General features: G+C 37.3%; 2 protein-coding genes across 3 annotated transcripts in view; one reads left to right on the forward strand and one right to left on the reverse strand.

Moving 5' to 3' along the window:
• Window positions 1-2,824, reverse strand: part of HAT1 (histone acetyltransferase 1) — a 41,623-nt gene extending 38,799 nt beyond the window's left edge. The window contains exons 1-2 of one of the 2 annotated variants that reach the window (XM_016204650.2): window positions 2,771-2,824; window positions 245-349 (exon numbers count right to left, since the gene is read on the reverse strand). In XM_016204650.2, the coding sequence (XP_016060136.1) occupies window positions 245-349; window positions 2,771-2,777 (112 nt within the window). In that variant the 5' untranslated portion in view covers window positions 2,778-2,824. Of the gene's footprint in view, window positions 1-244; window positions 350-2,496; window positions 2,514-2,770 lie in introns of those variants that run through there. The other variant, XM_087819775.1, reaches the window with a different exon arrangement.
• An 878-nt stretch (window positions 2,825-3,702) lies between these two features.
• Window positions 3,703-12,245, forward strand: part of SLC25A12 (solute carrier family 25 member 12) — a 106,233-nt gene continuing 97,690 nt past the window's right edge. Inside the window, exon 1 of the mRNA XM_016204468.2 lies at window positions 3,703-3,813. Coding sequence (XP_016059954.1) covers window positions 3,730-3,813 — 84 coding nt within the window. The 5' untranslated portion in view covers window positions 3,703-3,729. The remainder of the gene's footprint in view (window positions 3,814-12,245) is intronic.

A 12,245-nucleotide genomic window follows, 5' to 3' on the forward strand; every position in this document is an offset into this window, starting at 1 on the left:
GAGACCACTTATTCCTGTCACTTTTTGCCACACTGTACTTCCTATATGTAAATTCTGCCACATCTCAAACATGTACCTACTTCATGATATAAATTGAGACTGAATAAAATCTGAATATGTTCAATAAATGCAGAAAATGATATTAACATAAACAACTGCTCTTACATGAAAACCTACTTCAAATTTTAAATTGTATATACACATACAGTACATACATAATACCACTTAGAAATAATATACATACCTAATTTTAGTTCAATTGCTGTGTTGGTGTTACATTTGTACTCTGCCAGTTTCTTCTCCACTGCACTTTTGTACTCAACCAAAAATTTCTCCATAGCACCAAATCCTAAAAGAAAAGGTTTTTAAAAGGTCTGGTTGAAAGTGGTTTAAATAGCTAAATCTAAAAATAGGGTTGTTATTAGAAGTGGAACAAAATTAAGATTTAAAGCATTTTAATAGATCATAAAAGTACGGGTCATTCTCCATATACTTCTAAATAAATGTATGAAGTATGAATGCCTCATTATAAAACAGATAAAACATCATTTCTGAGATAAAGGTTTATGAAGACATAAATGAGTAAACCTGAAAATTAACATGACAGATTACTGACATTGCTGAATATTTAATACTAATAGAAATTACCTGCTAGGATTTATAGCTACATAGCCTTTTTAAAAGAAATATAAAAAGGATGCCACTGCTCCACTAAGAAATAAAGTGAGAATATCCTTTAATAATTACAACAGCATTTCATTTCTAATACTGGAAAAATTCTACCCAGAGTACTTCCAGACTAACTATGAAAAAAGCCATCCACTGATAATGCATAGATTATCTCAGGAAAGATACACAAGAAACTGGTAACCATGGTTACCTGTAGGATAAGAGAAGGAATGGGTATAGGGTTACAAAAGAAAATTCTCACTGTATTAAAATTTTTTTTTCCACCTGTGCATAGTCATAAACTATTCCAGGCTACTGGAATAACCAAATGGTTTTACAACATGGCTAGCCATCAACATATATAACAAATAATAATTAACAATGAAAGAAATCACTATCAAGAGGAACTTTCAAGCAAAGATGACAATAAATCTCCTGACGAAAGAAACATAAAAATTAGTAAAAATTCAGGGGGGAAAAATTATGAGCAGAAACAAAAGGGGTACAATGACATGCCATAAACTTCAATAAGTGGTTAAAACACATACACAGAAAATGGGGACACACCTGAGGCAATACACATTAGTGATTTGGAGTCAGAATTCCTGCACTCAAACCCAGTGTTTACCATTTATTTACTACATCTGTGACTACCTGACTTCTCTGACCCTAATCTATAAATGTGAGATAACAGAACCCACCTTAAGGAATCTAGGCAACAAAATTTAACTTGTGAAATCATACATTACTTAATCCCCACAATTTTATAACACAAGTAGATACTATATCAGTCCCATTTCATATTCAAAAACTCAAGCTTAGCCCTAGCCGGTGTGGCTCAGTGGCTAGAGTGTGAGCCCCTGGACTGAAGGGTCCTGGGTTTGATTTTGGCCAAGGGCACATACCTTGGTTGCAGGCTCTATCCCCGGCCCCAGTTGGGGCATGTGCAAGAGGCAATCAATCGATGTCTCTCTCTCACATCAATGTTTCTCTCTCTCTCTCTCTCTCCCCCTTCCACTCTTTCTGAAAAGCAATGGAAAAAATACTCTCAAGTGAGGATTAAAAAACAAAATAAAACAAAACAAAAAACCTCAGGCTTAGAAAGGTTTTATTCGCTTAAGGACTCAACTACTAAGTGCTAAAGCTGAGATTCCAACTTAGGTGTAATTCTTAAACATGTACACCCTATGCAATACATATGTTCCCCCTCTTTTATAGTACCAGGGTACTCCATGATCCTACAGCTCTTCCTTAAACATCTGTAGAGCGCAAGCTATAGCCAGTCTATCCAGCACATCCATAACAGGGTAGTGAGACTACTATGAAGGCACTGGGAAAAGAGATAATAGAACTGTTCATCACGTCAAAAGATATGTAATTGGGGGGAAAAAGTATGTAGTCACATGAAAACAGTCTTAATACACGTACAAAATAATAGCATTATTAGGTAATATTAAGTGTTGTAAATGAGACTCAATAAAGAGAGACTAGAATGACCACGAGAATTACATTGTTGACACACTCTACAGAGAGTTTAGGTGAAGGAATAATGTGAGATCCTCTTTCTCAAAGAAAATCTAAACACATCCTAGAATTACTTTGGCGTGAGAGCTTAAGAAGACTGCGAAGTGAGAGCCCCAGTGCGGGGCAAGGCAGCAATGCGCAAGCTCTTAAGTTGACGGTCGTGGAAGGCGGAGGGCGATGTGAAAGAGGAGGATCGGGGTATTAAAACCAGCTGGCGGGAACAGAACCAGACTAGTGTAGCTGAGGCAGCAGTGGGCCAAAGAAACGAGAAAGAAACAGGCCTCAAAGCACCTGGCACCTTACAACCCAAATCGCGGCGCTTTCCCCCGGCCTCTTCGTCCCTCCGCAGCGGCCAAGTTCACAGAAGGCGCAGAAGCACGAGCAGCTGGGGGCGGAGGCGCGAACCTCCGCCGACAAGAAGCTGCGCTGAGAGTTCCGCGCTTTTGGGCTGCAGCAGGCCTTCTGGAACCCAGGCTAGAGCCCGAAAGTTCCAGGCAGGCACTGTCACCACGGTCTCGGCGTTCTTTCTCAAACCTGCTTGCCCCCTCCCCTTGGTAAACTTTTCCCGGGAACTTACCCGCCATTTCCGAGCTGCGAGCACCCGCGGCCGAGGAAGGACGAATCAACCCGCGCGCTCCCTGGCCGGAAGTGAGCGCACTGGGTGACGCATTTCCCCCGCCCACCAATGAGAGGAGGAGGTCCGAGGCGCCGAGTGGCGGAAGCAGCTCAAAAGGCGGGGCTAACACCGCCCGCAGTGCTCCGACCGTTGCTTAGCCACCGCGAGTGCCGTCAGCCGTTTTGTAGGCCTGAAGTAGAGGAGGAAGCCTACCTTCTATGTTAGCCTTGGGAGCGTTTCTTTGGGGTTCATTTGAATAATATAGGTACCTTATGGCAGCTTTCTGTCCCCCACTGGCGATGTTTTGGAAACAGGAAAACTCTCCCCTTGGCCTGGACGATAGATCCAAACACCTGAATCCTAGTTTAAAATGTAGAAATTGAATTGCGGTTGCGGGAGAAAATTTCACTTGCTTTGTTTCTATTTTTGCTATCAATATTTGCTTAACATCGTTTTACTTTTCTCACGTTTTTTAACAGTATACGATGGGACGTCAATTTAGGTACTCTGCTTTCACTCTTAAGGTTGCTAGGCAACCATTTAGTGTACTGAAATTGTTACTTAATACCTCAAGTGGCCTGATCTGGTCCTGCAGGTTTCAAGTCCTAGCGGCCTGAACCACATCACAATACGCTACCTGTTTTGAGCCATTGGGCTTGTTAGTATTTAGTAACTGCTGAAACTTTGTCCCAGAGGATAAGCCACTTTTTTTTTTAATATATCCCAAATATTCCCACAGTATTGTCTATACAATAGAATGCCTTGTGTCAGCCAATGTTGCTTATTAGGTTTTACAATGATGCTAGAGCTAAAATGGACCCTTGGAATGATAGTCTAGAACTAATGCACCCCTTCATTTTAGAGATGAGGAAACTAAAGCCCAGAAAAGAGATTGCCCAAGTCTATTCAGTATACAGCCTATGCAAGAGTCCAGTTCTTCAGATACCCCAGTATTTGTTGGACTACATGGAGATGGGCCTCCTGAAGATAAAGATCAAAAACAGGTACCGAGAATGCTCAGATCCTTTTCCTTTAAGCCTTAATGAAACACCAGAAATTTTGATTATACAGTGTTAAGCAGAAAACTGAAATCAATACTAATGGAAATCAATGACATCATGGATCAAAAAAGGAAAGCAATTTTTTATAATCTCTTCAAAATGTCAACACTCACTATTTCTTTCCAAAACCACCTTATCTGTAGATAAGTCAATTGCTGACTAGCAATTATGATCCATGAAATAAGAAATCAAGAGAATTTTTCGTAACTGCAGCAAATCTGAAACAGATTAGTCCTGCGACTTTGTGGTTAGTTGTAGTAAAGAAATATGATGAAATCTATACATGATAAATGTGAAAAAGAAATAAGATGAATATGAGTAAGAAATATGTGAAACGTATCATGTGACTGGTATGATCAGCTTGCAAAATGGAGAGATTTTACAGTTTTAAATTGTCCTTGCCTTAGCGCTGTTCTCACATTTATTAAAATGCCACAGAATTCATGTTTAGGTACAGTTTGCCTAAAAGATAAAAGAATGATGTCTTTCAGATTAGTAATAGTAAAATTACCAAAAAAGAAAAGCATTTCCTCTTTTGGACTACATGGAGATAGGGTTTTATCCTCTTTTTGAATGTATATTTTACCTTATTCTAAATGAATTTAGGAAATGTATGTTACCACCATAGAATAAAATACCTATGAAAAAAAATATGCTGTCCTGATATGTATGGTGTGCAAAGTTCAAGCCCTACTAGTCTAAGTTCTACTTCTTCATGATTGTAACCTTGTTTCATCTATTAAGTGGAGACAATATAATCCTTCCCAGTCACCACACTGGTTGAAAATCAAATGGAACAATGTTTATCATAAATTCTATGTTAAGCCCTGGCTAGTGTGCTCAGTGGTTAGAGTGTCAGCCCAAGAACCGAAAGGTTGTGGGTTTGAATCCTGGTCAAGGGCACGTACCTGGGTTGCAGATTCATTCTTCTGCCCAGTTGGGGGCTTGTGGGGGAAGCAACCAATTGATGTGTCTCTCTCACTTCGATGTTCCTCCCTCCCTCACTCCCTCCCACTCTAAAAGCAATGGAAAAATGTCCTTGGGTGAGGATTAAAACAAAATTCTATGTTAATATGAGGTGGTATTTGTATAATAATATTTATTCTATAATAAGAGGTCTGGAAAAGGCCATATTACACTCTTAGGAATGAACTAGCAACTGTGTGTTTGCTACAGGTTCAAGAGAATATAGACTAGTAAATTTTGCCATCAGGTTTTGAAACCTCCAGAAGGGATATTTTTTTAAAGACATGGCATTAAACATATGGTCATCAGAAAGTGGAGGTAGGAAATCTGAGGTCTAAAACATAAATGTAGGTCTTAATGTGTCTTTATTTAAAAATATATACAGATTAATAACAATAACTAGTTAACGCATTTGTTTAGCTCATAGTGCTAATGGTATGGGGGTGGGGTATGAGTTTCAGTTCCCAGACAGTTATCCAGAATCCCCTACCAAGCTAGATGACTTTCATATGGGATAAAAGAAAGAAAATAAAAATAGACCAGCTAATATTGAAAACTACTGTTAGAGGAATAACTTAAAGATACACATTGCCAACAGACTGCACTTTCCTTTTTTGTTTCCACTTCACCTTTATTTCCTAATTGTTATTGGAAATGTTCTGTTTTTCCTTGGAAGGCAGCCATCCTCCCCCATATTTGTCCATTTTCCAGAACAGTCTTGTATTCTAAATAGCTCATCTCCTCTGGAAGAAATTAATTCACACCAAATGCCAGCCTTGCTTAAAGGTCTTCTATAGTTGCTCAAGGAAATATTGTCATCGGAAAGAGACCTGGTCAGAGCCTCGGGCCAGCCTGTAGTGTGTGGGTTCTTGACTTAGTGTAGGAAAGACTTCACAAAACGAGTCCAGGTGGTTTTGAGAATACGTTTATTAAAGCTGGGGATTGTGAAATAAGGGCCTAGGATAGGAGAAGCAACAGGAGAGAGCCTAGGTGGGGCTGCTTTGGCTCTTTAGAAATGTTATAGGAAAGAAGGGAGCCAAGGCGTGGCAGCTGGTAGCTTACTGAAAAGTCAGAGGAAAAGAGGCCTTGAAGACAGTTTCAGGGGATAAGTACAGGATGAGCTACCACTGCTCGCTGCTCGCTGGTTGCAAGTCTCCTGGGGACCCTTAGAGTTTAGGAGGAAGTTCACACTGGAACTTGGGAGTGCTCCAGAAAGAGCCCAGCACACATTACATTTTTTTAACTTATACACTATCCATAGATGTAGAAACTAGTAGTTTTTGAGAAGCAATTTAGCAATTTTAACAACTTTAACACAACTTTCAATTTGTATATCTTTTGAGGCAACAGTTCCCCTTACAAGCATTTGTCCTACAAAACTATTTGTACAAGAATGCAAAGATATATCAACAAAGATGTTCAATGCATCATTAATTTTATTGGCAAATTGGAAATAACCTAAACATTCATCAAAAGCAGCTGAGTTTTGTTTTTTGTTATTTTACATGATTATAAGAACGAAAACTATTGCAGTAGGCTGATTGTAACAGTGCTCTGTAGTCCTCTTTGAAACATCCCTGTGTTTGTTGAATATGCCTTATAGTACTGAACCACACTTTCCCACCTTTCCAGAAAAGAGGGCCCAAATTAAAATTTGAATAATCTCTAAGAATCTAAGCATGAAAAAAGTAGCCATTCCTTTCTTTTATTTTTTTTAATTCTTACCTGAGGATATTTTTTCCATTGCTTTTCAGAGAGAGAAGAAAAGAGAGAGAGATATCAAATGGGGGCCGGGGATTGAACCTAGAACCAAGGTACCTTGGCTGGAATCAAACCCGGGACCCTTCAGTCTGAGGGCCAATGCTCTAACCACTGAGCAAAACCAACTAGGGCTAGCCATTTCTTTTTAAAAAGAAAATATGTCTTATAATTATAGATTTTTAGACAAATTTCTTGTATCAGGAAGAAATATAAATTTTGTCATGTTTCTCTAGCAGTTTTTTTGAGTCTTAGACTAAGAACAAATTATGAGTAAACCCAATATCTGAATATGTTTTAATTCACTCCCATTTTCAATCAATTGGCATAGTAAATGTGTCATTGCTAAGCTGATAGTAGATGCCAAGGTACATTTAATCAGTAATTCTGTCCTCACGTAGTGTGTTGTGATGCCTCTATATGAAAGGGGAAAAATGGCTTGAACCTGTATATCATACATGACTTTGAAATTAGCACCTCGAGTAGCACTAATTTTTTTTTTTTTTAATATGTCTTTATTGATTTCAGAGAGAGGAAAGGAGAGGGAGAGAGAGAAACATCAATGATGAGAGAGTCATTGATCAAGCCCTCAACCCGGGCATGTGCCCTGACCGGGAACTGAACCCTGATCGCCTGGATCCTAGGTCGACGCTCAACCACTGAGCCACACCCGCCCGGGCAGTAGCACTAATTTTTATTTTAATATTTTTCTATAACAAAACCAGAAGCACTAGAAAAAGAGGTTTTATTTTGTAAACAATCATTCATGACTTTAGACATTCTCTATTAATATTCTAGTAAGCTCACAGCAGATATTTCCACGATCATGCATGAGGGGTGGTATGTGTTGAGATTTCAAGTGACATAAAGCTGCATGCTTGTCTAGCTCTTTTTGATTTAGTTTTTAAATACAGTGTGCCAGTTTTGTGAATATCATCATGCAAAAGTCCTCTTGAAATGAAAAATTATGTCTGATCCCCAGATTAAATAATTTATGTGTAAAATTAAGTGTGAATAAATCTCATATCAAATTTCAAACTTTTACAAGTGAATGGTTTTCACCAAGAACATATAAAAGTCAATAAAATTCTCTTGACTTTTCACACACACAAAAAAGCACTGGCTAATGTATACTGACTTGGGAAAATATCTACGATATAATTGGTTAAAAAATAAATTACACTGCATTGTAATATTTTATTTGTATTAAAAATTGTATTATGATATAAACATTGAAAGCATACCTAACAAGTTTAACTGTGGCTGCCTCTAGGAGAGGGAATTTTGAGATGGGGATTAATGAGGGATTTAAAAAGAAAAATACTGTTAGCTAGTTTTAATGAAGATGTATTGCTTGCTTTCATAATTAGAAACTTATCAATCTTTTTGGAGTTTTTAGACATGGTTGCTAACTCCTTACCCTCTTCTTTACATTCTATAAATTATGATACACAGAATCAAAGAGAAGCAACTTAATTAAAAAAGGAACAGTTGAAAATTAATATTTCTAGTTTTGCATTCTGTCATTATTTATAAGTAAAGATTGGTCACATGAGGGAAGAGCACTATAATTTCTTATACTTGTTTACAAAATGACCATCCAGTAGTCCCTGCTTTACTTTTTGAAACTATAACTCATAAGAATGGTATTAATTATGTATGTCTACTTAGGGTGGGTAACACAATAATGCCTATGATATTTCAAATTCCATAGTTAAAATGCTATTTCAAATGTTAATTCTTTTTTCCAGTTTTAGTCAACAAAAAAATGACCATTATTCCTCTGTTTTAACTTTGTTATTTTGCTATTGTTTTCATTGTTTCTTTTTTTTTAATTAAATATACCTTTATTGATTTCAGAGAGAGGAAAGGAGAGGGTGAGAGAGATAGAAACATCAATGATGAGAGAGTCATTGATCGAGCCCGCAAGCTGGGCATGTGCCCTGATGGGGAATCAAACCCTGATCACCTGGATCCCAGGTCGATGCTCAACTGCTGAGCCACGCCTGGCCAGGCTGTTTTCATTGTTTCTTAATGTGAAAGTGTTTCCAGGTAAGGGGAAGGTGAAGAAAACTTCATTAAAGTTACTTAGATATTAAAGAAATAAGACTAAAAAGCGTGAAAATTATGACTAGAAATATTCATTCTATTTATTTATTTTTAATTTACCTTTATTGTTGAAAGTATTACAGATGTCCCCTTTTTAGAAATCTTCATTTTAAACTGATACATTGTTTCAGTCATTTTGCCTTTTTTAGTTTTGATTGTGGTGAAAAACACATCACATAAAATTGACCATGTTAATCATTTTTAAGCATCAGTTCAGTAGTGTTAAGTATATTCACAGTGTTGTGAAAACTGTCATTTTAATGGATTGCTTTTTATTTAACTCCTTTGTAACCCATTTACTCATATCACTGTGCACAGCAAGATTCTTAACTTCCTATGATCTGGACACACAAAGTGAAGAGCTTTTATACCAGCTATCTAATGCTGTCAGTTAAGTGTCTAGTTCAAGAATTATAAAAGAATTATAGAACTATAAGATATAATTCTTATAAGATATTATAATTCTACTTGACTTCTAAAATCACTGTAAGATATAGAATTATAAGATATAAGAAAAAAGAACTATAAACTAAAATTTTATTGTAGTGTTTCTTATACTTTTTTTTGCAAATCAGAATTTTAAGGGAATATATATATAGTTCCAACAAGCAAAACCAACCGGTTACTGTGTAAATTTGTAAAATTAAAAGAATTCTTTCTGAAAAATTTGCTAGAGGGTTTCCAGACTTTAAGTTTGTCATTAATCTCATCAACACAGGCTGTCAGAGAATCCCTTTGCCAGTCTCTTAAATGAGCTAAGAGGAAAAAAGGGTCCTGCCACTGGCACCATATAATACAAAGGGAACCTGTTTTATCAGATAAGAAGGATGTATTGGTAGGGTTAGGATGCATTTAAAGAATAGAAGGTTTACTTTTTTATATGTTTGTAAAATTAAATTTTATTGTATGTGAGGAAGTTTTTTTTACTACAGATATGGTGTTATTTATTTTTTATATAGTTTTAAGAGAAACTAAGGTACTTTGAATAATATAGAATCAGGAATTTTAAAGCAAAGTGATTTTAGAAGTCAAGTAATCTAGTCCTTGTCATACTTTTTTACTTGGTATACAGAAATGCATAAAGCTTTTGTTTGCATCTCTTATAAATATGTATCTAATATATTTTTAATATGGTTAATTCCTATGTCAAATACTACTATTGTTAACTTTTTATTTTTAGACAAAAAGAATATGAGTACTAAATTTTAATATTTTCTACCCCAGTTGATCACCTGTGCACCCCTGAAGATCCCTGACTTAATCCCACACTCTTGCTTGAGGTTTCTCAGCAAGTAACTGATAGAACCAATACTGTGGCCCAAGTCTCTCAATTTGGACCTATTTTTTTTCCACCTTTTCCTTCCCTTTCTTTCTGTAGAAAGGGCTAATTTCCTTTATGAAATACTTAACTTTGGATAGAAAGTAACTGTATCTGGCACATGGTTGAAACCTATTCAATGTTTGTTAAATTACTTTGTAGTAATATCCTCAAGAACACAAATCCCCCTTACCCCACCAAACAACTAAACTTACACTTTTGTTCAAGCACTTTGTGGTTCTTGGGATTGGAAACTGCTAAGTTTCTTCTTTAAAACATCCTTGAGCATGTGATTAGAATCAAAGAACCTATAAACTGCCTCATTCACATTTAACCCATTACTATCAACATGTGTGTAACATAGGCCTTATTAAATTGTTTGTTCTTTGGATGTCACCAGGAAGTAGCTTTAGCCCAGAGTGAGTCATCAATATAATTGTCTGGAGATGTTCTTTTGCCAGAGTAAATTTATCGCTGGTACAATGACTCCAAAGATAAGATTCTCTGGGACACAGGGGTATTCTTGTAGACAGGCTCAGACATCAGTTAGGCCTGTCTTTCCCCAGAGAATTTTAACTCAGATTTAAGTTCTAGTTTTCTTACGGAGTTCTAAGAAAGCCTAGCTAGTTCTCTTAAGGAGCTTACCCTCCTCCTCTATACTTCCTTCTCTATACTTGAGTAAAACACCTGAATATGAGCTGAATGTAAGCTGATCTCTCTCCAAACCCAGGTTCTATTAGGAATATACTTACAGAGTTCAACACAGGTATTGGGTAAATGGTACAGTGGATATAAAACATCTTTCTTCCTTTTCTCCCTGGATTTCCACAACAAACAAAACAAGCCCATGCTGTAGCCTCCAGCAGCCACACATTTCATGCTGAGTGAGGCTTTTATACTCTTCTCTCACTTCTCTCCAGTGGGTTTCATTGAGGCCTGCTGTATCTGGGGCCTGCTGTGTTCACTCCCCAAGGTAGCCTGCTTATCACAGAAGGATTGCCTTACTTCCTGATCTGTCCTGCTGGAGGATAATCATGAATCATCACTTTCTCCACCCTCAAGCTTCTTGGTAACTCCTCCAGGGCTGAACTACGTTATCTTCATCCTTGAGTTCTTACTTGGAAGTGAGAACAAATTCTTTTACTAACATTTATTAAAGAGTTTTATTCATATTAGCTTTTGTATTAAATACATTTATATTTAAGCTTGCCCCTATCCTCCCTTCTTAGGCTCACTCTCAGGTTTATTTCCCTTCCCTCTATGCCTGGCCCTTAAGAACAATCCTATAAATGGAATTATCTATTTACTACAATACTGGGTTATTTTCTCATTTTATAAAATCTTATCTAAAAATCTGAATGTTAATGTTAAGAATACATGTACACTTCTCCAAAGAGGACATACAGATGGCCAAGAGACATGAGAAAATGCTCAATGTCACTAATCATCAGAGAGATGCAAATTAAAACCACAATGAGGTATCACTTCACACTTGTAAGAATGGCTACCATCCTGCTGGCGAGGGTGTGGAGAAAGGGGACCCTAGTGCGCTGCTGGTGGGAATGCAGACTGGTGCAACCACTATGGAAAACAGTATGGAGGTTCCTCAAAAAATTAAAAATGGAGCTGCCTTTTGACCCAGTGATCCCACTTCTAGGAATATATCCTAAGAATCCTGAAATACTAATCAGAAAGAATATATGCATCCCTATGTTCATAGCATCGCAATTTACAATAGCTAAGATCTGGAAACAGCCCAAGTGCCCATCAGTAGATGAGTGGATAAAAAAGCTGTGGGACATTTACACCATGGAATACTACGTAGCTGTAAAGAGGAAGGATCTCGTACCCTTTGGGACAGTATGGATGGACCTGGAGAATATTATGCTAAGGGAGATAAGCCAGGCAGAGAAAGACAAACATCACATGATCTCGCTTATATGTGGAATCTAAAGAACTTAATAAACTGATGAACAGAATAGATTCAATGACATGGAAGCATGGATCAGACTGACGAATGTCAGAGGAATGGAGGAGGGCAGGTGGGTGGAGGGGGAGAGATTAACCAAAGAATTTATATGCATCTATGCACAACCCAAGGACATGGACAATGGCGGGCAGAGGGACTGGGGAGGGGGATGGGACGGGGTGGAATGGGTCATTGGGGAGAAAAAGGGACATCTGTAATATTTTAAACAAAAATTTAAAAAAAGAGTGCATGTAA

This window comes from Miniopterus natalensis, chromosome 8 (genome assembly GCF_054644295.1).
Source record: "Miniopterus natalensis isolate mMinNat1 chromosome 8, mMinNat1.hap1, whole genome shotgun sequence".
Lineage (NCBI taxonomy): Eukaryota > Metazoa > Chordata > Mammalia > Chiroptera > Miniopteridae > Miniopterus > Miniopterus natalensis.